The sequence below is a fragment of the Ovis canadensis genome, chromosome 15 (genome assembly GCF_042477335.2).
Source record: "Ovis canadensis isolate MfBH-ARS-UI-01 breed Bighorn chromosome 15, ARS-UI_OviCan_v2, whole genome shotgun sequence".
Taxonomy (NCBI): Eukaryota; Metazoa; Chordata; class Mammalia; order Artiodactyla; family Bovidae; genus Ovis; species Ovis canadensis.
This window is the reverse complement of record NC_091259.1, coordinates 51002635-51028703: the sequence shown is the minus strand read 5'-3', so window position 1 is coordinate 51028703 and position 26069 is coordinate 51002635. Positions and strand designations below refer to the sequence as shown.

Below are 26069 nucleotides of genomic sequence, written 5' to 3'. Positions count from 1 at the left end.
CCAAGGCAGTTTTGGAGACCAGGTGGTCTTCTGTCTGCCCCACACATGGCAGTCTGTGAATCCTTTTTCTGGGCCTTCACCCTTACTGTGATTAAACTTTGCTACTTTGGCTGTTATGTCTGTTTGTTTCTTTTGCTTACAATTGATTCCTTCAATACTTCCCTTTTCAACTTCTTAGAAAGAGGGTCCAGCCTAGCTAATTATCATTGTTCCTTCTGGTCAAAGCTGTTTCTAACCTCTTCTACCAGACACCTTCCTGGGCTGCAGATGGCCACGGGTCGGCTGCCCTTGATTCAGATGCTCACCTTGGGTCTAGTCATTGTCTGTCCCTTACCAAGTTAATAGCCTAGAGCAGCAGTCAGTGCCTCCCCAAGTACTGTAGTTAAGTACAGAGTAGTCACAGAAGCATTTTGGAAGCCCTACTGAACCGAACAATTCAAAATTCAAGATTATGTTTTGAATTTATGTGAAAACACATAAATGTGTTTGAGGGTAGGTGTTTGTGTGAGTGGGCGTTCTTGGAGTTTATATAATCATTGTAGTGTATTCTTGCTTTAATGCTGCTGCTTTTTGTTCTTAGCGATTAGTTCTAATGTTTTGTTGACTGTTCTCTCATAGCAGATTTTTTGTTTTGTTTTTTTTTCATTCTTCCAAGAGTTTTTATCGTATTTAATTCCTAAAGTTATTGCTTCAGGACCACACTTTTTAAAATTTGCTTACTTATTTTTGGTTGCTCTGGGTCTTCATTGCTGCACGTGGGCTTTCACAAGTTGCGGTGAGCGGGCCCTACTCTGTTGCGGTGCACAGGCTTCTCATTGTGGTGGGTTCTTTTGTTGCAGAGCACTGGCTCTAGGTGATTGGGCTTCAGTAGTCACTTCACAGGCTCAGTAGTTGTGAGGGCCACACTTTATAACTTGAGCATGTTGGCTGCTACTGACCACGGGAAATGTAGCTAGTCACAACTGGCATGTGCTGTGAATCTAAAATAATACCAGATTTCAAAGACTTCTAATGAGAAAAGAGTGTAAAATATCTCTTAATAATGTCTCCTATTGACAACATGTTGAAATGATAATATTTTGGATATACTAGATAAATAATTACTGAAATTAATTTCACCTATTTCTTTTCATTTTTAAATGTAGCTACTGGAACATTTTAAATTATATATGTGGTTTGTATTTGTGACTCATATGTCTGTTAAGAGCTGGACAAGAAGTTTCTGAATCTTCCATCCTCTAAAAAATTGTGTACCATAGTTAAGGTTGAGGGCCAAGTACATGGTGTTAAAAGGTCAAAATGTCCTATAGTCATTCTGCCAGAGTTGCTTAAGAGGTTGTAACTCTGCCTGGCTGAACTTTAAAGAGGTCTGTACCTAACACAATAAATTTTTTTTTATAGTCTTGTTTTAAAGCTTTAGTTTTTTTTCTATTGTGATGTTTATAGTATAGAGCTTTCTCTTTCACCTATAACATAAGCATACTTGTTGTGCTGCTGAGCTGACCTCTTACTTGAAATCAGATTTCATAGGACAGCAAAGACCTAGAGTATTAAAAGCATCTGCATTCAAGGGAAGGTGGTTTTGCCCCTAGGGGACGTTTGGCGGTGTCTGAAGACAGTTTTGGTTGTTACAGGTGTCGGGCATCTGCTGGGTAGATGTCCTGCAAGGCATAGGACAGCCCACCTCAATAAAGAATTATTCTGTTCACAATGTCAGTAGAACTCATTGTGAAAACACTCATCTATTTAAAGATGTCCACGTGTTCAGTTGTAAGAACTATAAGGATGATGTGATGTATGTGTTTTGAGGAGGCTGTAACTGTTGTGATTACCCTTATGATGCACCACCCTTAGTTAAGCAGAAAACAGTATGGTATTAAAGTAGCATGTGATTTGTAAAAAAAAAAAAAAAAGGTCTGAGTCAAGCTTCCATCCTGCTGTGTAGTAGCTGTGTGACTGTGAGCAAATGACTTAATTTCTTTGTATCTGAGGTTTCTTATTAGCTATATGAGAATAATAGCCTTTGCTTTACTCATCTCATAGGGTTATGAAGACCAAATGAGAGTTTCATTTGATTAGTATTTTAGGTAATACATAAGAGAAGGCAGTGGCTCCCCACTCCAGTATTCTTGCTTGGAAAATCCCATGGATGGAGGAGCTTGGTGGACTGCAGTCCATGGGATTGCAAAGTCGGACACGACTAAGCAACTTCACTTTCACTTTTCGCTCTCATGCATTGGAGAAGGAAATGGCAACCCACTCCGGTATTCTTGCCTGGAGAATCCCAGGGACAGAAGAGCCTGGTAGGCTGCCATCTCTGGGGTTGCACGGAGTCAGACAGGACTGAAGCAACTTAGCAGCAGCAAGCATTATGAAACATTGTTGATGCCTTTACATGTTCTATAAGAACCCAAGGCCCTTGTTCATGGTTTCCATCAGTTTTGACTTCATTAAAAACCAGTTTTATTTATATTGGAGATCAAAGTCCTTTGGCTTGGCAGCTGTTTGTTTGTTTTAAGCCACACCATGGAACTTGTGGAATCTTAGTTCACTACCAGGGATTGCACCCAGGGACCCTGCAGTGAGAGAGCCAAGTCATAACCACTGGACTGCCAGGAAATTCCCTGACTTGGCGGTTTTAATTAATCAAAGCTCTAATAACTAGATAACACAGAAAGCCCATCAATCTAGCTCAAGAAAAAAAGAGGTATGTTGTAAGAATGTATCTTATAAGAAACTAAGAATTGGAACAGCTATACTTCACAGGAACCAGAACTGCAAAGGAATCAGGACTGGAGGCTGATATCACTCCTCCTTTTTCCTTCTTCTGCCCTCTTCCATGGCATCTCTGCTCCCTTCTTTTGTCTGCAGACAGGCTTCCTCTGCACCTTCATTGAGTGTGCATTTGGTTTCACCATAGCCATGCTTTCTCAGGTTTACTACCCACAAGCCAGTCAAGATTTCCCTGGAGAATTTGTGGACTCAGCTTGACTTTTTAAGCCAGGCCGTATAAGGTATACCTCATTGGTCTTAGGTATGCCATCTTCCCTGATTATCAAGGTCTATGGCTAGGGTGGCAGATTCTCCCAGAACATGGGTTGGATAGTTATCACAAAACTCATTCAGTATAGACAGTTTGAATGTGGATCACATTTCATATATATTTTCTGGGGACTTCCCTGGTGGTCCAGTGGTTAAGACTCTGCACTTTCAGGGCAAGGGCACAGAAGTGATTCCTGGTTGGGAATCTAAGATCCCATATGCTGTGCAGGGCAGCCAAAAAAAAACCCAAAACATATGTATGTTCAGTACTTTTATCTAGCTATGTGATCTTGAGCAAGTGAACCTTGCTTTTCTTAGGCTCTTTTTTTCATTCCTAAAGGACTGTATTATATCACTGGTTATTAATCAAAGGCCAGCATGAGTTTGAGCTGTGGGACTTTTGCAAAATAACCCAAGACCAACTTCCAGAGATTCTGTTGGTAGCTCTGGGATGGAACCCAGGATTTTAAAATATATATACATTATTTTTAGTGGTTTTTTTTTTTAATCAGAGACATATAAAGAAAAAAAAAACCTGAATGAAGATCATATCTTACTCTACAGATAGCTGTTGTATACTTTTTTTTTTTTAAGTAATCATGGTTTCATGTTTATATTTAGAAATCCAAAAATAAAGAGACATAAAAATAAGAAGTGAAGGACCTGGATAAACAATGTCCTGCTTTAGCATGGGAAACTATGTTCATTATCCTGTGATAAATCATAATGGAAAAAATATGTATATAGATATAGGGTTGGCCAGAAAGTTCATTCAGGTTTTTAGTTACAGTGTGTGGAAAAAACTGAGCAAGTTTTTTGGCCAACCCAATATGTATAACTGAATCACTTTTGCTGTACAGCAGAAATTAACACAGCATTGTAAATCAACTGTCCTTCAAATAAATTTTTTTAAAAACTGAAGGACCACTACCTTGTAGTATTCATTGTATAAAACCAGTGAAGAATTTTTTTGTTTTTTAAAATCTTCCTGGCAATGCTGACATGTCCCGTGGTTCCCTAAAGGTCCCTCTGTTGCCATACTTCTAGTATTCCTTTTGAAAGAGAACATACTTTAAAAAATATTTCCCATTGCTTTCATTTTGTTCTCCCAAGGAATATATTTACATCCTAATATGCAAGTTTATATACAGCAAAAAATAAAAACTGTATCTGCTGTGTGCATTAGGCCATTATTGTAAACTGAATTTACTGAATGAGGCAGCAAAAAGTACCAGTTATCCTCTGTCCTATGTCTATCACTCTACAACTGCATAAATTCTGCTGGCAGCGGCCAGAATGCATTTATCTGATTTTACACTGTGTAAGTGAATGCTATGTGAGATTTCATCTGACAATGGAGTTTGACTCCTTAAAGTTTAAGAAAGGAAAAATACCACTGATTTCACATAATATGTTCCTTTTAAAAACTTATTTATTTTTAATTGGAGGATGATTACTTTACAGTGTTCTATTGGTTTCTGCCATACATCGACATGAATCAACCATAATATATTCTTTATACAGATAGGCAAATAGGCCCTGCATAACTTGCACAAGGTCACATAGTGAATTTATGACAGAGCTAAGGTTATCTCTTAATTCTCAGAACATACATTAAACATAAAATAGTAATGAAGTCATTCTCTGTAAATGGTTTTAGAAGCCAATTAGTATTCACTGGTAATAGCTTCTAAATGGCCCTTGAGATATTTCCCTTGTGATAACACACCAGGTGGTTTTTCTTTTTACAAGGACCACTTAAATACCTAGGCCTAGTTTATTAATTAGCTTTCGAATTTTGAATTCTGCCCATTTTTGTCCTTAACGTATCTGCAGAATCACGTGTTGTGTTCTGTCCCATTAGTCAGTTGGCCTGGGTTGGTTTCATCACTGCATGGTTGGGAGTGATGAATTAGGAGTGGTTTCATCACTGCATGGTTAGGCTTTTGCAAGCTTGTGTTAGCCTCCTTGCCTCTTCTTTCCTTCACTGTGTTCTGCACCATTACCAGTTTTCTCTTTTGAAACACAGAGCTGATCTTGGTCAATCCCTTGCTTTAAATTTTTTAGTATCATTTACTTTCATTATCAAGGTTTGCACTCCAGAATGATACCTAAAACTTTTCGCAAATGTGGGCTTAAACTTCCCTTTCTTTTTTATGGCATTGATTCTATTATATAGATATAATGTTCTTATATTAAGTTTCCATTTCTTCCAGACACACTTTCATACTTTTGGTGATACTATTCCTACTGCCTGGACTGCTCTTCCCACCCCTCTTTTTCAACCTCCAGATTTTTTCTGTAGACAGCTTGCCCTACCCTACAGTTCTCCCAACTTTTGAATTTTATCCCTCTAGAACTTTGCGTGGGCTGCCGTGATAGCAATTATTATATTCTATTATTGTCCTTCATTTATAGGACAGTTTAACTAGCTAGACTGAGAATCCTACCAAGGCAGGGGCCATATCATTTATTATTGTTGAAGTAGGTACTTAACCAGTCATTTGTCAGACATTTATTATTTCAGAACTTCTGCCATGGTAGAGTCAGAGGTGGTTGGAAAGGGAAGTTAGTATGGAAATAGGATAAGAGAGAGGTAGACATAAAGCAAGTTCCAAAAAGAATAAAATAGTTTGAGAACTGAAAAGATAAATGTTGGTTGTGATTGAGAGATAAAGGGTTTTATAAGGAAACATTTCCAGTAAAAAAGGAGAGTCTTCCCATTCCATTCAAACATTCTATACATGGAGATATAAAAGGTTTTTGACTATGTGTTTCTTGGCTATTTGGAGATTTTTCCAGATGTTGTTTAGTCTCTGAGTCGTGTCTAACTCTTTGCAACCCCATGGACTATAACCGACCAGTCTTCTCTGTCTATGGAATTCTCCAGACAAAAATACTGGAGTGGGTTGCCATTCTCCAGGAGATCTTCCTGACCCCGGGATCGAACCCAGGTTTCCTGCTTGGCAGGCAGATTCTTTACCACTGAGCCACCTAGGAAGCCCGTTGTATGTTTTATTGCATTGCTATTTCAATGGTTTTCTTTTAAGAGGTTCCTTTTGCTAGTTGGTGTTGCTATGGGTACTCATCCTAATGTATTTTGCAAGAATGCCTTTATGCCGGGTCTGTTTTGGATAATTAGAGCTACTAGTGGAAATAGTTCTGTTGCACATAGTGCTTACTAGTAATTCTCATAAAATTATGTCAATGCTAGTGACTTCAGTTGGTTTAGAAATAAAAAAATTCTGTTACCAGCCTCACTTCTGCCATGCTGACAGAGACTTAAAGTCCCTAGCAGTTCTTCCAAAACTGGAGCTTCTGCCCCTTATGTCACCATCCCTGAGCTGTGGACGTTAGGATAAGAGCAGAAACAAGTACATTTTTGGAAAACATTTTGAATCCTCCTAACAGGTTTTTAATTCAGTCTTAACTTCATTGTTTTGGCTTAATTAAATTAAATGCCAAACCTCTGATAATCTGTTTCATGCCAGAAATAAAACTTGTCCTAGGAGAGAATAACAGAAAAGATTCAGGTGTGGGCCTTTCCAGTATAAAGTGCTGCCACCACCTGGTCTGAAGGTGTGGGCTATTGGGCTTAATCTTTTAGACCTGGGAGATGATAAACTTCTTGGTGCTTTTAGAAAGGAAGAGGAGGAAACAGCAAGAACTCTGTTCTCATGATTTGGAGTCCCATGTTCAATTAATTTCTGCCTTTAAAATTTGTGAAAACCCTCCTACACTGTTGGTGGGAATGCAAACTAGTACAGCCACTATGGAGAACAGTGTGGAGATTCCTTAAAAAATTGCAAATAGAACTACCTTATGACCCAGCAATCCCACTTCTGGGCATACACACCAAGGAAACCAGAATTGAAAGAGACACATGTACCCCAATGTTCATCGCAGCACTGTTTATAATAGCCAGGACATGGAAACAACCTAGATGTCCATCAGCAGATGAATGGATAAGAAAGCTGTGGTACATATACACAATGGAGTATTACTCAGCCGTTAAAAAGAATTCATTTGAATCAGTTCTGATGAGATGGATGAAACTGGAGCCGATTATACAGAGTGAAGTAAGCCAGAAAGAAAAACACCAATACAGTATACTAACACATATATATGGAATTTAGGAAGATGGCAATGACGACCCTGTATGCAAGACAGGGAGAGACACAGATGTGTATAGCGGACTTTTGGACTCAGAGGGAGAGGGAGAGGGTGGGATGATTTGGGAGAATGACATTCTAACATGTATACTATCATGTAAGAATTGAATCGCCAGTCTATGTCTGACGCAGGATGCAGCATGCTTGGGGCTGGTACATGGGGATGACCCAGAGAGATGTTTTGGGGAGGGAGGTGGGAGGGGGGTTCATGTTTGGGAACGCATGTAAGAATTAAAGATTTTAAAATTTAAAAAATAAAAAAAGAAAAAAAAAAGAAATAAAATAAAATTTGTGAAAAGCTTAATTCCAGTTCTGCTAAAATAAAACTTATACACTAATATATATATAACATATATATATATATATTAAAACTGCTAAATAGAAACAAACCAAGATATTAACAGTTATTTTGGGGATGCTGGAATTATAGCTCACTTGAACTTCTCTCTTTACTCTTTGCTGTGGTAACCAAATTCGCCCAATGTATATGTGTTACTATTATAATCAGAAAAAAATCACTGTGAAATTTTTAAAATAATGGTTACTTTTTAAGGGAATCATAGAGACTCTTCTGGTTCTTGGAAATAAGACAAATTTTCTTATTCAAATTACCATTTATTTCCTTTTAATTTTACTAATATATATTTCACGTACTTTACAGTTCACCAGTTTAACATGTGCAACTCAGTGGTTTTAGTAGATTCACAGAGATGAACAGTGATCACCACAGTTTTAATTCTAGAACTTTTTTAACACCCCCCAAAAGATTTTTAGTTCCTTTGAATTATGCTTGTATAGTTAGTGGTATAAACCCTTTACCCTAGCACTGTGAGGTATGACGGCATATATGATAGAGACTTTGACATTGAGGAACTGCTAGGCTAATAGGGAAGAAAAGGAAATACAAATTCTTTAAAATAAGACAGCAGCATCAAGTGCCAAGTCCATGATACAAGCTAAATATTACAGAGATGCTGAGGATTTGAAGAATCTGCTCTGTTTAGAATGATGAGAACAGGCATCATGGATTTAGAAGGATGGAATTTCCTAGGCAGAGAAGATGTGGAGTTATATCTTTTTTTTTTTGTAAAGATACTTTCAAGCTTCACCCATTAGGAAGTGTGCCCATATTTTATCTAGATATTTTAACAACATAAGCCTACCTTTACTTAAAAAATTGTGCCCTGCAACATTTATTAATATACCATCATACATGAACATAGATAATTACTAGCTTGTAATTCAGCAATGACACTGAGATCCACTGCTTGTTTTTCCTTTTATTTCCTGATTTTTTATTTATTTTTTATTGAAGGATAATTACTTTACAGAATTTTGCTGTTTTCTGTCAAACCTCAACATGAATCAGCCATAGGTATCCATATATCCCCTCCCTTTTGAGCCTCCCTCCTGTCTCCCTTCCCATCCCACCCCTCTAGGTTGATACAGAGCCCCTGTTTGAGTTTCCTGAGCCATACAGCAGCAAATTCCCGTTGGCTATCTATTTTACATATGGTAATGTAAGTTTCCCTGTTACTCTTTCCATACATCTCACCCTCTCCTTCCCAGTCCACTGTTTTTTAATTGATTTAACGGTTTCAAGGAAAAGCCTAAGACAGACTCTGTATAGCCATCCGTGTCCATTTTGTGAAGACTGTACCACACCTTCTGTACTGTTACCCTCTAATGCGGGGCTCTCTCTGTCCCCCCAACCCTTGTAGCTCCTCCACACTCCCACCCCCCAACCCTGTAACTCCTCCACACCCTCACCTCCCACCCGCCACCATTTAAGTGTATATTGCTGTAGTAGATCATTGCTCAGAATGATGAAGACTGCCATTCCCACTTAGAATGATGAGGACCTGACCATTCCCAAAGTTTAGACAGCTCCATTCCAAAACAGCAGAATGATTTTTAAAAGTTGTTTTGTCCCTTCAGTTCAGTTCAGTCGCTCAGTCGTGTCCGACTCCTTGCGACCCCATGAATCACAGCACGCTAGGCCTCCCTGTCCATCACCATCTCCCGGAGCTCACTTAGACTCACGTCCATTGAGTCAGTGATGCCATCCAGCCATCTCATCCTTGGTCGTCCCCTTCTCCTCCTGCCCCCAATCCCTCCCAGCATCAGAGTCTTTTCCCATGAGTCAACTGTTCGCATGAGGTGGCCAGAGTACTGGAATTTCAGCTTTAGCATCATTCCTTCCAAAGAAATCCCAGGGTTGATCTTCAGAATGGACTGGTTGGATCTCCTTGCAGTCCAAGGGACTCTCAAGAGTCTTCTCCAACACCACAGTTCAAAAGCATCAATTCTTCGGTGCTCAGCCTTCCCTTACAGTATGGTAAATAAAAATTTAAAATTATCTACCCTAGAAAACTTTATTTAATCTAAATATATCCTGTGAATAAATGAAATATATTAAATCATAGTGTTGTGCAGATTTTTAAAAATATCTAGGTGAAACCTGAAGATGGAGGGAACATTCATTATTTAGAAGCTTAAATATTTAGCAATATAAATAAAATTAATTTTTATCAGTTCTGATACCAGAATCAGATTCCATGAAGCATAGTCATTTCCTTCGACACAGGGTTTATAAATATGAAAAAAAAGAAAAAAGAATAGGAATAAAAAGCACCAGGCAATTGAAAATATATTTATGAAATTTTTATTTACCAAAAACTCCATGTTGATGTTCAAGTGATAGGGGGTGTGACAGAACCTCTTTTGGAACCGAGAGTTCTCTTTAATAGAAACAAAAGAGATTCTTACAGCTCTTTGAAAAAAGGCCAGTAGAGTCATCTGTTTCACTTTGTTGTGTCTTTTATTTTCAGATTTCTCTCTCAGCTTTTAGCATCTGTTGTATCTCATCAGTCATGATGATATTTGCTCCATTATTTTGAAATCTTTACAATATAAAACAGCTTTTGGCAGAGTTATTTTTGAGCCAAGTACGACAGTCTGCACAGATAGGATGTGGCAGCACCATCACCACATGCCCACAAAGTAGAAAGTCATTCTTCAAGTTTCATGGTAACTTAATTTCTAAAATAGGTCATCATCTTTAAAAAAACCTCTGTGGCAATTTAGTTACGAATTTGTGTTTGCCCCTTAACAACCCCATGGACTGTAGACCAGGAGGCTCCTCTGTCCATGGGATTTCCCAGGCAAGAATACTGGAGTGGGTTGCCATTTCCTTCTCCAAAAAAGACCTCTGACATCAGTGCAATTGTTTAAAGTCTTACGGTGTTCAGTTCCACAGAAGTGATCTTCTAAAGTGATAGTGTGAAAGTGTTAGTTGCTTAGTCGTGTCCAACTCTTTGCAACCCCATGGACTGTAGCCTGCCGGTCTCCTCTGTCCATGGAATTCTCTAGGCAAGAATACTGGAGTGGGTAGCCATTCTCTTCTCCAGGGGATCTTCCTGACCCAGAGATCAAACCCGGGTCTCTCTCCTGCATTTCAGGCAGATTCTTTACCATCTGAGTCATTTTTTTCCCCATAGACTAGCATCATATGGATTCTGATGTCTCCCACAGGTGACTCAGATGGTCTAACCCCTTCTTTTTCATTGCTTTTGAAATTGAAAATGACTTTTACGTTGTTCTTAGAACATACGTACATATATATATATTTAAAAGCATTATTTTATATATATACTGTATTTTAATGGAAAAGAAAATGGTACTCCATTCCAGTATCCTTGCCTCAGAAATCCCATAGACAGAGGAGCCTGGCGGACTACAGTCCATGGAGTCGCAAAGAGTCAGACATGACTGAAGTGACTTAGCACATTATATTTCCAAAAATATTATTACATATACATATTATATCATTTTTTAAGTTTCAGAATTTTTAAATATGTAAAAAAATGCACGCACACACTTTGTCAAGGAACAGTTGCATACAGTGGACCAATGTATGCTGCCTGGCTTAAGTTTCAGTTTCCAATCTGAGTGCTGATATGCCCCCTTGTGGATCTCCTGTTGACTTCTTCCAGAGCTGCTGACTTCAGCCACATAACAGAACTAACCCGACTGGCTCAGGATGATAGAATCTTCATAAAATGATGACCTGAGTCTGGAAACCCACATTTTTTTTTTTTCTGAGAATTGTAACTTCATCTACTTTATTTCTGTGTAAATACTTAAAATTGTACTTTTTGTTTCATCTAGATTGTCTTACAAGGACATGCAACAAGAGTAACTGCTAAATCTCAACAGAGTGGAGAGAAGGCCTTTCGATGTGGCTATGACGGATGTGGAAAATTATATACAACAGCTCACCATCTTAAGGTATATACGAAGGAACGCTGTGTCTAGTTATGAGGATACCTAGGACATTAAACGCCAACTTGATGTAGTATTCAGATACCATTGTTCTCCCCCACCTATCAAGATACAAATACTCACACTCATATACACACAAAAATCTGTGCAGATTTTAGAAATAAACTCTTTGAGGACTAGGACTCTGCTTTCTTCATCTTTGTCTCCCTCGTGTCCAGCATATGTCAGAGCATATGATAGGTCCTCTACATAGTTGAATAAATTTTTCTCAAATGTGAAATTTATGTAATTATATGGGAGATGTGGATATAATCACTCCGTTGCAGTGATTTGCTGCAATCTAGCAAAAGTTGGTGTTGATTGTCCTGTCTGTCAAATACATAGGCCAACTATTTTGATTGAAGCTAAATACAATATACCATCACTCATTAAAAATAATAGCTAACTTTTATTGAATAACTTACAGTGTGTTAGGAAGTGTGCATTTAGCATATTTGGAATAGCAGCCCCAGAGCCCATCTCTACTGCCTATCAGTATGTAACCTTGACATGTTGCTGCTGCTGCTGCTACGTGCTTCAGTCGTGTCCGACCCTGTGCGACCCCATAGACATCAGCCCACCAGGCTCCTCCATCCCCGGGATTCTCCAGGCGAGAATACTGGAGTGGGTTGCCATCTCCCTCTCCAGTGCTGCTGCTGCTGCTGCTAAGTCGCTTCAGTCGTGTCCGACTCTGTGCGACCCCATAGATGGCAGGCCATTAGGCTCCACCATTCCTGGGACTCTCGAGGCAAGAACACTGGGGTGGGTTGCCATTTCCTTCTCCAATGCATGAAAGTGAAAAGTGAAAGTGAAGTCGATCAGTCGTGTCCGACTCTTAGCGACCGCATGGACTGCAGCCTACCAGGCTCCGCCGTCCATGGGATTTTCCAGGCAAGAGTACTGGAGTGGGTTGCCATTGCCTTCTCCCTTGACATGTTACTTGACCTCTTAGTACCTCATCTTCCTTATCTGCAGTATTAGACCATAAAGATTATATACCTCCCTCAATGAGTAGCTGTGAGAATTAAGTTAATTCTGTGCCTGTAAAGTACTGAAGAGAATGGCCTGGCAAGTGGTAAAAGTTCAGTAAATATCGGGCATTGTCTGAGTATTCATTTGTCACAGTAGCCCTCTGTGGTAGGTACTATTATGCCCCCATTTTACAGAGAGAACTTTGAGGCTGAGAGAAGGCAGATGCCACAGTCACACCACCAGTCAGTGGTGAAGCCTTGCTTCAGATCAAGGCCCCTTTGGCAGCAGCCTCCACACTCCTAACCTTATGTTGTGTAGTGTCTCCTTGTACTCCTAGCTCCCAACAGGTACATGTTCCGTACAAACAGCTTTGAGCAGTCTAGAAAAGCTCACAGCTCCAGTATTCCTATTCCTTACTTAAAATGAGTACATCTTAACATAAAGCACTTGGTCTATATTGAGAATTGGTAGTTTTTGAGAAAAGTTATCTTCTATCTTTCAAAAATAATATACAAGCAACAAAATAATTCAGCAGTTGAGGGCAAGGAGGAAGTCTTTGTGGAGACCATCTACCTGCAGAATGCCTCAAGGAAGCAGACTTATGCTTTTGTTTTAATGACAGGTCCATGAGCGGTCACACACAGGAGACCGGCCTTACCAGTGTGAGCATGCAGGCTGTGGGAAAGCATTTGCAACAGGTAAAACCTCGAGTTATGTTTCTTGGTTCTACTCGGGAGTCAAGCAGAGACAGGTCAGAAGAAGGAACTGACCGCCTGCCTTGGTCTGAATTAGTGGGTGTGCAGTAACTAGTTTTCCAGTCTCTCCTTTTCTTCCTTTTGTTCCACTTGATCTGTTCTCTTTGTGTTCTCATTTTTCTCCTCAGACCTGTTTCTGCCTATTGTGTTCATATTTCACTCCACACACTACTTTCTTTTAGTAAGAAACACAAAAGCTGAGCAGTAACACTGACTCAGAGTTTAACATTAGGACAGACTCAGGGGGGAACCATGATCTGGGGCTTAGCAGTAGGATGGGTCCTGCCCTGGGACGCATGTAGTAGGGCCAGGAGTGGTGCCAGGCCTCCTGAATTCTGCTTCACTCCATGCCTCCATTCTGCTTCAAGATTTTGGAGTATGAGTAACGCACATGTAATAAGATGGCTGCTGCTGCTGCTAAGTCGCTTCAGTCGTGTCCGACTCTGTGTGACCCCATAGACGGCAGCCCACCAGGCTCCCCATGGGGACACTTTAAAAAAAGAAACACATAGTCTCTTCCAGTTAGAGATGAAACTGTTGAATTTTCAGCAGGACAGTCCTGATCTGTCATGCTCTAGTACCTGTTCAGTAGTTACTCTGTTGTGTGTGCCTATTATATCCTTGGTGTTTACTGTACTTTTCAATAGCTTAGTCTCAGTGGGCATGCTTACAGGAATCTTGTATAATTAAGTTTCTTTTAAATTTTTCTTAAAGGTTACGGATTAAAAAGTCATGTCAGAACTCATACAGGAGAAAAGCCATATCGGTGTTCAGAAGATAATTGTACCAAATCTTTCAAAACTTCAGGAGATCTACAAAAACATATCAGAACTCATACAGGTACTGGTCTGAAGAAATACTCTATCTAGGCGAGGAGTTCTTCATCTGCAGGGAGGGACTTGGGGAAGTGGTTTCAGGAAGCACTTCAGGGAGTCAGTATCAAGGGCTTTGCTTGAACTCACGAAACTCCATGTAGTTTGCCATTTGTGCAGTCTGTTGTTTCCAGGATGAGGGCCTGTAACATTGTTAGATTCTCAGTGGGTTCTGTGTTCCAAAAGATTAGCAGTGGCCCTAGACCGCCAACTCTGTTTTCAGGAATTATCTGAGCAACAGGCTTATTTACCTAGGATTATATGTCCACTTAGTAGCCCAACTGAGACCAGAACCTAAGGCACCCAATTTCTTCTCAGTTTAGCATGGCTTCTCCTGCTTTGACATTGACATTGAAGTCGCTCAGTCGTGTCCGACTCTTTGCAACCCCATGGACTGTAGCCTACCAGGCTCCTCCGTCCATGGAATTTTCCAGGCAAGAATACTGGAGTGGGTTGCCATTTCCTTCTCCAGGAGATCTTCCCGACCCAGGAATCAAACCCGGGTCTCCCGCATTTTAGGCAGACGCTTTACCGTCTGAGCCACGGAGGGAAGCACCTGCTTTAAGCTGCTCCTAAAAAAAGAAAAAAATCTGATGTCCTTACAGCCCCACAGAAAGAAAGGCTTGTTCCTTTCTTGTGATCATCTTTCTTACCCTTTAAATTCCTTCTCTCCTTTTCCTAAGGGGTACTTTGTTCAAATCTTCCTTCCCCTCCCCTCCTCTCCTTGTATTTGATTATTTGCGGATTGGTGTTATAAAGGTAATTATTTGCTTTGGATTAGAGTTAGAAGACTTTCAGAAACTGTTGATAAGAGATGCTGTTATAAGCTGTTGACTAAGTAATATATTGATAGCATAAGGTCATTTAGTTTGAGATTTTACTGCAGATGTTTTAAACATAATCTTACCACTTTGTCCCCAGATATTTCTAAGTATTCTGAGATAATTTAGCAAATTTTCATGGAGGATTCTTCCCGTCATCAGCGTTTAACTTTTAGTTCAAATATGATTCCAGATCGGCTTTACAGTGTTCAGGAACAAAGCTGTAGGTCCCTGCTTCTATTTCATTCATGCTCTTATTGTTATATGAAAGGCAAGTGTTTCTAAGATCCTGAGAATAATAATATATTCAGTGAGTATTTTTAATGTATATTATGTATGAGACACTAGATTTTAAAAAGACCAAAAATTTTTTTAAATGTTATAGAATAAATAAAGGAGGAGATAAGCTTTTAGGGGATTCCAGGGCTATTTCTAACTTAATCCTTATGCTTGACTCTGTTCTTCTTTTGTATTTCTTTGTGGTGGTATGTAGTTCTTTGTCGCTTATCTCAGTTCATTTTTTAGTATGCCTTTCTGGATGACTCCTGTCTTGGAAAGTCATGTAATCAGTGATGAGTTTTGAATACTATTCAGGTTTTCCTGTTTAAATTTACATTTGGAGTAGACAGTGCTGTTTGCAGAAAAAAATAAAACAAGAAAAACAAAGGGGAGCTCAATACAGAAAGGCTGTAGAGTCTGAGCATGAATGATCCTAAGCAGAATGGAAGTATAATACATTTTAATTATCTGTGTATTTTTGTACCATTTAATGTATTTCCCTTTGTGTTTTCAGGAGAAAGGCCCTTTAAATGTCACTTTGAAGGCTGTGGTCGGTCTTTTACAACATCAAATATTAGAAAAGTGCATATTAGGACACATACAGGAGAAAGACCTTATTACTGCACAGAACCAGGATGTGGGAGGGCGTTTGCCAGTGCAACCAATTATAAAAACCACGTGAGAATACACACAGGTAACAGTCTCTAGTTCTTGGTCTTCTGTCTTTCAAGGCTCAGTTTTAACTCCTGCCTCTCCCATAAACCATTTGCAGGAATCTCTTTCCTCCTTCCCACCACAGCAGTGGATTACATAACTTGAACAAACTTGACTTTAGCATTTATACATTTATTTATGCAATAGTTACTGCATGTCTGCTGTGTGTTCCCCTGCTAGGCATCAGAAATGCAGAGATAGACAAAACATTGTCAAGGGCAGTTGATTTAGGGAGGGGTAATAGACATAATTGTTGCAGAGTATCTATGTATATATTTTTTACCAGCTTTATTGAGATATAATTCATACACTGTACAATTCATCCATTAAACAATATGATTCATTGTTTCTTTGGTATATTTACAAGGTTGTGAGAGTCTTCCCTGGTGGCTCAAATGGTAAAGCATCTGCCCACAATGCAGGAGACCCAGGTTGGATCCCTGGGTGGGGAAGATCTCCTGGAGAAGGAAATGGCAACCCACTCCAGTACTCTTGCCTGGAGAATCCCATGGATGGAGGAGCCTGGTAGGCTCCAGTCCATGGGGTCGCAAAGAGTCGGACACGACTAAGCGACTTCACTCACTCACTCACAAGGTTGTACAACCATCACCACAATGCAATTTTTATAGATATTTTCTCCCTTTTTTTTTTTTTCACTTTTTTGATGGTGCCATTTACAGCACAAAAGCTTTTAATTTGATGCTCGGCTTTGTGGTTGTATTTGTGGTTGTATTTTTTTATAGTTGACATATAGTTGATTTACAGTTTTGTATTAGTTTCAGGTGGTTGTATTTTTGATGAGACTGGAGAGAAGAATGAGAGGATACATTAGTTTTATAAGAAATTTTTAGTGTAGTATTTTTATTACTCATATTAAGAGTAAACTTGTGATAATTAAAAGACACTTAGAATGGAATGTTAATTGTGTAAGGTAGTATTTCTGAGGCTACATTCTATAGACCCTAGATATCTCTGGAAATATTTTCAGGCATCTATAGCAGTTGCTTTACTTTGAGAAAGGTACATTAATAAGTTTGGATACTGCTTGGGAATGGTACATTAATAAGTTTGGATACTGCTGTGGATAGTGAGGAAGGAAGATGTAAAGAAAATGTACTTTTTTGGAAAAACATTACTCTGTCAGTGCTACAGAAAGAAGTTAAAGGGAGATGAGGCCATAGGCAAGGAGACTGATGAAGGGCCATTGGAATATGTGAAGTGAGTGAGATGGAGGAGGATAAAAATGAAAGACATTGAAGAGGTATCAGCAGAGGACCTGATGACCAACTTAGTCATGAGGAATGAGAAGAGCTTGTCATTCTAGCTTGTGTGATAGATTCAGTGATAATGCTAACGTGAGGAAGACCAGGTTGCGAGGGAAGATAATAGTGTGGGTTTGCAATGTATAGTTCTCTGGGTTTCCCTCACCACCTGAACTCTCACCATCTGTATATTTGCTGTAATGGTTTGTAAAATTTTCACTCATAATTTGATTCAAATTGAAACCCCACTATAGTGAATCCACTTGATACATGCATTTTTCTATAAAAGGAAAAGATTCTAAGTTGCATATGAGTCTAAATGAGAGAACATAGAATACACTGTAGTCATATTTCTAATGCAGTCATATCTTATACTCACATTGTATATTATACATTACTTTTTTATTATACATTATTGCCATCATCTTGCCTACATTTGTGTTTCCTAAGAAAGTGGAATATCCTGTGAAAACCTCAGAGGCCTGGAAAAGAAGGCTGTAGATTAGAAAAAAAATTGTCTTATGCTGATACAATCTGCATTGCTTTCTATCTATCTTTAAGATTTGTTGTTCAGTTGCTAAGTTGTGTCTGACTCTTTGCAATCCCTTGGGTTGCAGCACGCCAGGCTCCCCTGTCCTCCGCTATCTCCCAGAGTTTGCTCAAATTCATGTCCATTGAGTCAGTGATACTACTGAACCATTTCATCCTCTGCCCCGCCCTTCTCCTTTTCCCTTCGGTCTTTCCCAGTATCAGTCTTTTCCAGTGAGTTGGCTCTTTGCATCACATGGCCAAATATTTTTAAGGTATTTCATTTTGAACTTATAGTACATGTTTGTGGTGTAGAAAGAAAACAAAATTCCTATTTGATACTCTGATATTATTGTGTATTACACACAAACTTATACATGCTACTGAGTTCAGAGTGTTAATAATTACATAAATGGTGTTTTAAGTTCTTCATATTATGCAGACATTCTTGGTGGGTTAAGAGCCTTTTTGTAATATTTGGGGGAAATGGTTGGGGTTTTTAGATGGATTGGGAAAACTATTTTTCCCATCTAAAGTAATGGAATATAGACTCATTACCTGAAAGTTAGCCATTCAGAATGTTTTATGGGCAAATTAGATTACAGAGGGATGCCTGCTTCTCAAGTGCCTCAGTGGGAAAGAATCTGCCTGCAATGCAAGAGATGCTGGTTCAATCCCTGATCGGGAAGATCCACTAGAGAAAGACATGGCAACCCACTCCAGTATTCTTGCCTGGAAAATCCCATGGACAGAGGACCCTACAGTCCATGGGGTTGCAAGAGAGTCAGACATGACACAGCAACTAAACAACCACAAAGAGGGATGCCTACATTAAGTTTGGCCACTATGATCTTTGGAATATGCAGGTAGAGTAGTGCTTTCAAATGTGGCTGTATATCAGATTGACCTTTTTAAAACAGACTGATTGCACAGATACTGTTTGCAAAGATTCTGACATAGTTTTACTGAGGTGAGGTCCAGGTATCAGTGTATATTAAAAATCCTCCCGGTCTCTTAAATGCATACATGGTTAAAAGTCATTAAAGTAAGGCTATCCAGTGGTGGTTTAGTTGCTAAGTCGTGTTTGACTCTTGCCACCCCATGGACTGTAGCCCGCAAGGCTCCTCTGTCCATAGGATTTTCCAGGCAAGAATGTTGGAGTAGGTTGCCATTTCCTTCTCCAGGGAATCTTTAAAACCCAGGGATCAAACCCGGGTCTCCAGCACTGCAGGCAAATTCTTGATCTATTGAGCTATCAGGGAAACCCCCTCAAGGATATCCAATAGGTTGTTGTAAATGTTGGCCTGACCCAGGAAGTAGGTCTGGGTTGGAAGAAAAGATTGGCTGATGACCATCAAGTAGATAATACAATAAAAGCCCACATTATGTGTAAGTGGAGCATAAGACTCAGCTGTGTAAAATGCGGTCCATTTTGGAAGGATGATCAGATGACTGACCCAGCTGAGACTGCAGCTAGCCGTTAGGAAGCTCTAAAGTGCAACTCAGATCCATTTAGGTCTCCATGAAAAGATGTTCAACATCGCTGTCACCCAGGAAATGGTCAACAAAACCACAGTGAGATATCACCTCACACCTGTCAGAATGGCTATTATCAAAAAGATAGTAACAAGTGTTCATAACGATGTGAAGAAAAGGAAATCCTCTTGCACTGTTGGTAGGAATGTAAATTGATACAGCCACTACAGAAAGCGGTTTGGAGTTTCCTCAAAAATGAAACATAGAACTACCATACAGTCCAGCAATTCCACTTCTGGGTATTTGAATGAAGAAAATAAGACACTAATTTAAAAAGATATATACACCCCTGTGTTTATTACAGCATTATTTGCAATATCCAGGATATGGAAGCCATCTAAGTATCCATTGATAGGTGAATGGATAAGTGCAATACATTTACATACAAACATACAGTGGAGTATTAGCCATAAAACAGAATGAAGTCTTGCCATTTGTGACAACATGTATGGACCTAGAGGGTATTATGTGAAATGTCAGATAGAGGAAGACAAATACTGTATGATTTCACTTAAATGGAACTTTAACAAACCAAATGAATAAAGACAAACATAAAGACAGACTCATAGATAATGAAAACAAAACTGGTAGTTGCCAGAGGGCAGCGGATTGGTGGATGAATAAAATAGATGAGGGAGATTAATAGGTACAAACTTCCAATTATAAAATACACGATATGCAGCATATAGAATATAGTCAATAATATTGGAGTAACTTGGTATGTTGATAGACTTATCATGGTGATGATTTTGAAATACATAATATTGAGTAACTATGTTCTACACCTGAAACTAATATTGTAAATCAGTTATACCTCAATTGTAAAAACTATAGTTTCAAGACAAAACCAAAAAAAAACAATGCCCCCCCGCCCCAATGTATTTATATCTTGACTGTGGTTTGGTGCCACATAGTGGCGGTTACTGCTCAAGCCTGAATATGAGTAGGGTTGGTTCTCTGAACTGGAGTTGCCCGACATTGTCCTGCCTGGCCTTGCCTTCATCATGTCTCCTCCACAACCATTCCCCAAAGTAAAAACTTCACCCTGTCCTGTTTTGAGAATGTGGGCTGGGCAGAGGACAAGACGCAGCCTCAAATACTTAATGTCTAAGATGTATATTACAGATTACCTTAGTGTTTTTACTATTTGTGGGTGGTTTCACCATGTTTAGAACCATGAAAAAGATGGAGTTACCCTAGGAAGGTATAAAATGAGAACAGAGTAGGATATGCATATGTTTACACACATAAGCACATTTTAGAGACTGCGTTCACATCAGTACCTCCAATTCCAGTTCATCCCACAGAGCTCTTTCTTTCCTTCTCACATTCCATATTTGCATTTTCCTTGTTCCATAGTCAGAGCTCTGGCTTCCAACAGCATTTATACATTTATTCATTATTCAGTCTTTTATTATGTCTAAAATAGTTTCCAAGTTGTTTTGCCTTTCAAAATGTTAGTTGCTCAGTGATGTTGGACTCTTTGCGACCCCATGGACTGTAGCTTGCCAGACTCCTCTGTCCATGGAATTTTCTAGACAAGAAGACTGGAGTGAGTAGCCATCCCCTTGTCCAGGAGTTCTTCCCAACCCAGCAATCAAACCCTGGTCTCCCGCATTGCAGGCAGATTCTTTATTGTCTGAGGCACCAAGGAAGCCCCATCTTGCCCATAGTACTAGAATAAACAAGCCTACCAAGAAGAGTTAAATCTTTGTAGTTTTCCCTATTCCAGGTAGTCCAAGACTGAGACTGTCAAATAGTGTGTATATGAGTTACTGTCGCTTCTTCTCCCCCACTCTGGCCCCCATACCTCTTCTAAGTGGTTAAAAGTGTTCATTTAAACTACAGTTAGGTTAATTTGTTCCAGTTTGGTTTCCCCCACAGTGTTAGATTCCCAGGGTGTGGCACCCTCCCACTACATACAAACAGTGTCTAGACATTGTGATATTAAATAATTATTGGTAATTTTGTTCTTCATAAAAAGCATCCATCTTTTATACAGTCAGAAATACTCATGGATGAGATAGAATGTACATGGAGTTGTTTCAGAGAGGGTAAACGTGTGGCTGATAACTGAAACTGTATTGGCCATGAATTGATAGTTGAAGCTAAATGATTGGTTTATTGCACTGTTTCTCTATACTTTTGTGTATGTTTGAAATTTTCTATAATGAAAAGTTCTAAAAATATGTGCAGTGCCTGTATTATTCTCAAACTGTTTCATGGAAAAAAGAATTGCTTTGCATTGAATTGTTTTTAGTGACTATTTAATAGCTTTTGATTGGTTGCAAGAAGTCAAGTGAAGTTAATATGAAATATGTGTCCAGACTATGTCTCATACACATTTTAGAAAATGTTTGTTTTTTATCCTTATAAAACCCTTTGGGTAAGCTACATACATTATACTAATAATTACATTTATTTTTATTATTATTTTGGGCTGTACCAAGTGGCTTGTGGGATTGACCCCAGGTCCTCTGCAGTGAAAGCCAGGGAATTCCCTACATTTGTTATTTCCATTATTAATATAGTCTCACTAATATCTAGATTATCTAGTTATAAGTAACAACAACAGTTTTATCAATGCTTTTTTTTTTGGCTGCTCTGTGTGGCCTGTGAGATCGTAGTTCTCCAACCAAGGATCGAACCCGTGCCTCCTGCAGTATAAGTGCCAATTGCCTGGAAAGTCCTCATCAAAGCTTGTAGCTGGGCAGTAACTATCTCCATCCTTATTTTTCACATCTCTTGAAATTAAACAAAAAGTGGTATTCAAGTGTGGGGTATGACTCAGGTTGCAGACCACCTTTTGAGCCAAGTTGAAACCATAGTCAGAGAGTCTTATGCTGTGCCTTACAGCAGGATAGAAAGGGATTTGACAGCTGTTTATTTTTGCTACTAGTGTCCTCCTTCATTCCCCGTCCGCCTCTTAGAAGGTTGGAATGATTATGCCTTCATAACTGAAAATTGATTATTTTTTTTTCCCGGTGCCATTCTTTTCTTAGGGGAAAAGCCATATGTTTGTACAGTCCCTGGGTGTGACAAAAGGTTTACAGAATATTCCAGTTTGTACAAACATCATGTTGTTCACACTCACTCCAAACCATACAACTGTAATCACTGTGGGAAGACGTACAAGCAGATCTCCACACTGGCCATGCACAAACGAACAGCGCACAATGACACTGAGCCCATCGAGGAGGAGCAGGAAGCCTTCTTTGAGCCTCCCCCAGGTAAGGGTTTCTTCCAGTATTTTTATGTCAGTGTTTGGGTAAGGGTTTCTTCCAGTATTTTTATGTCTGTGTTTGAGAATCAATAGTTATGAGCAGAATGTATGATTGAAAGCATTGTCTCTAACCATGAAGTTTCATTCAAATAGTCACACAAAAATACCCTTCACAACTGCAATAATTGCTATCAAAGTAAGGTACTTAATGCTCTGGGATGTATAAGAGGGGAAATTAACCTAGTCTTGAAGGTCAGAGACAACTCCCCTGAAGAAGTGATTTTTGGAGAGATCATGGGTTCACTCGCTGTACAGGCAGGGATGTACAAGCTTTGGGGGGTAGGGTGGTAAACAGGGAGCAGAGGCAGGAGAATGTTCCAAATGGAGGGACTGGAACATGCAAAAAGCCCTGAGGTTGGAGAGAGCCAAGTAAATTGGAGAGACTGAAAGAAGCCTGGCCAGCATGGCATTTCTGCCTGGGAGGGTGGTGTGAGATGAGGCTGCACAGTAGGGCAGGGGCAGCTAGACTGTTTGGGTATATTAGAATGTTGGTCTTAATCAAGAGTGGTGAAGCATTCTCAAATAACTCTTAGTTGATTCATGTCTGTTTAGTAGTGTTGTGGGAGACAAAAACATTCATTTCAGTAAGGATAAACTCGAGAAAAATAGAATTAGATTCTGTGATTTCAGTTAAATAACACAGCATAGTTAAATAGGTAAAATGAAATAGGTTTTTCTGAAACAGAACAAAACATATATATTGTCCTGTTTCATTGAGTAGTTCCTAAATGAAGTTTGAAAATTAAAACATTCTTACCTAATCTTACAACTGATATTAAAGGATTGAAAAACATGTAGGTAGGAAAATAGATGGAGAATAAGGAAAAGAACAGATCATCCACTATCTACTCAAAATAATTCCCTGTAATTCTAATTTATCTTTTCAGATATTAGTCGTGTGATAGTAAGAAAATACGGAGAAGGAAATGGCAACCCACTCCAGTATTCTTGCCTGGAGAATCCTGTGGACAGAGGAGCCTGGTAGGCTGCTGTCCATAGGATTGCACAGAGTCGGACACGACTGAAGCGACTTTGCATGCATGCATGCATTGGAGAAGGAAATGGCAACCCACTCCCATATTCTTGCCTGGAGAGTCCCAGGGACAGAGGAGCCTGGTGGGCTGCTATCTATGGGGTTGCACAGAGTCGGACACAACTAAAGCAACATAGCAGCAGCAATAAGAAAATAACATTTCCTTCACTTTTTAAGAAATATTTTGTCCATATCACAAGGTTTGCAGGATCTTAGTTCCCTGACCAGGGGTTGAACCCAGGCTCCATCAGTGAAAGCACCAAGCGCTAGCCACTGGACCACCAGGAACTTCCCAACAATTCCTTTACTCTCAAATGCTATGCTGTTTTCTAGCCAAAGCACTGTAAGTGTGCTTGGTTAGATGTTAACAATTGCTGCTAAATCCTTGCAATTATAAAGTAGACTTTAATGATATCAAACTTGGGTTTAAGACTGTTCCCTTTTTAATCTTCCTCAGTCTCTTCCTTAAATGTTAACATTTCAGATTGTCAGAATTTCTTGTGTTCTAGAAGATAACCTATGATATACATTTTATTAAAAAACTTAAGGTTGTTTTTCCAAGAATAAGAATGGGTTTGTGTCCCTTTTCTCCCATATGATCCCCTACGTTTTGAACCCCATTGGAGTAATGGTTTAATAATAAGTATAATAAATGGCCATGCATGCATGCTAAGTCATATCAGTTGTGTCTAACTCTTTGTGACCCTATGGACTGTAGCCTGCAGGAAACCTCTGTCCATGGGATTCTCCAGGCAGGAATACTGGAGTGGGTTGCCATGCCCTTCCCAGGGATTGAACCCGCATCTCTTAGTCTTCTGCACTAGCAGGCAGGTTCTTTACCACTGGCGCCACCTCAGAAGCTCATCTGCCTGTGTCTTGTGTGTGTGCTCAGTTGTGTCCCACTCTTTGCGACCCTTTGGACTGTAGACCACTGGGCTCCTCTGTCCATTGGATTTTGCAGGCAAGAATACTGGAGTGAGTTGCCATTTCCTCCTCCAGGGGATCTTCTTGACGCAGAGATCAAATCCACATCTGCACTGGCAGGTGGATTCTTTACCACTGAACCACCTTGGAAGCCATGGAACAGAACAAGAAGAAATGAAATAATGAGTGTCACAGGGATTACACCATGATGACCATAGCTGTCTGAGTGCAGGCATCAACCATAACTTTGAGAAGTACTCTTAAATTAGCATAGAAAGTCCTTTGAATTAAAAAAGAAAATTACCCTTTTTCTGGCCTCATGAGATGTGGAAAGCAGTAGAAGAGAGGGATAAGGAATCTTACTGGTTGCCAAGTATGGCAGTAATGGCTGGTTGAAATTGCTGTTTACTTGCTGATTTTTTGTGAAATAAAAAAGTGGGTGGGAGTTCCTGTTCAGTCACTTATGAAATTATTAACCTTACCCCAGATAATACCGTCTTTACACAGTGATGTCATTGTGTACTGATGACTCAGTCACTCGTTAAAGAGTAAGTAACTTAGTGTTAGTACATTGTGTTTACACACCATTCTGGTTTTGGGGTTAATATTTATGAAGACTGTCTTATCATTTTTAACAGCTTCTTAAGTGACTGCGAGACCTTAGCACGTATTTGCATGTTGGAAGGGTCGCTTGCTGGTTAGTCTCCCTGCGCAGTTCCCCCACTCCTCACCCCAGCACACACGCACAGTGCTAGATAACCATGCCAGCTAACAGAGTAAGCAAGGCCTCTGAAAATTTGAACAGGTACTCTCTGTGTGGGAAAGTTTAGTTCAGTCTGCTTGGATTTGGTTTGGCTTTGCAAAAGAGCAGGCGGGAGAGATCAGCAGGAGGTGTTAGAAATCATTTTCATGATTTAGAATTCAGTACATATGCCCTTTCATTTTTGTCAGCTTCTCCATAATATTTAAAATATTCTGTTTTCTAAACAGCTTGGTAGGTTGATCAAATAAATGATTCATTTGTTTTAAACAGGTCAAGGTGAAGATGTTCTTAAAGGGTCCCAGATCACATATGTTACAGGTGTAGAAGGGGATGATGTTGTATCTACCCAAGTAGCCACAGTAACCCAGTCTGGATTGAGTCAGCAGGTTACACTCATATCCCAGGACGGGACTCAACATGTAAGTACCCACCAAAAGCCAGCCACATTAAATAATATTTCTCTGAGCCTGGGCTCGAAAGGCAGGTTGGGTCCCAGTTGAAGAAAGCCTTGAACTGGGGCACAAAGTTTGGAGTTTAGCTTATGGGCAGTGCTAGATCTCCTGAAGAAAGAGACTCTCTTGCTGAAAGAGACCACATGCAAGGAGGTCCATAAAGAGAGAAGGTTTGTCACTCTAGAATTCAGGTGGTGGTATGGGTATCTTTCAGAGGTAAGGTGATGGAGGTCAGGAACACAGTGAGAAGTAATGGGTCCACCTGAAACTTGGAAGGGATAGATTGGGTGGCGAATTAGATCCAGGAGATAAGACTGAGAAATCAGCAGAAGTTTGGC

At 39.6% G+C, this 26069-nt stretch overlaps 1 protein-coding gene across 7 annotated transcripts in view; it reads left to right on the top strand.

The window, feature by feature from the left end:
- The window catches only part of ZNF143 (zinc finger protein 143), a 61166-nt gene that overhangs the window by 22551 nt on the left and 12546 nt on the right, over positions 1 to 26069 (top strand). For all 7 annotated transcript variants that reach the window (XM_069554415.1, XM_069554418.1, XM_069554414.1 and 4 more), the window contains 6 exons: positions 11385 to 11504; positions 13132 to 13207; positions 13979 to 14104; positions 15751 to 15930; positions 22279 to 22506; positions 25550 to 25698. In XM_069554415.1, the coding sequence (XP_069410516.1) occupies positions 11385 to 11504; positions 13132 to 13207; positions 13979 to 14104; positions 15751 to 15930; positions 22279 to 22506; positions 25550 to 25698 (879 nt within the window). The remainder of the gene's footprint in view (positions 1 to 11384; positions 11505 to 13131; positions 13208 to 13978; positions 14105 to 15750; positions 15931 to 22278; positions 22507 to 25549; positions 25699 to 26069) is intronic.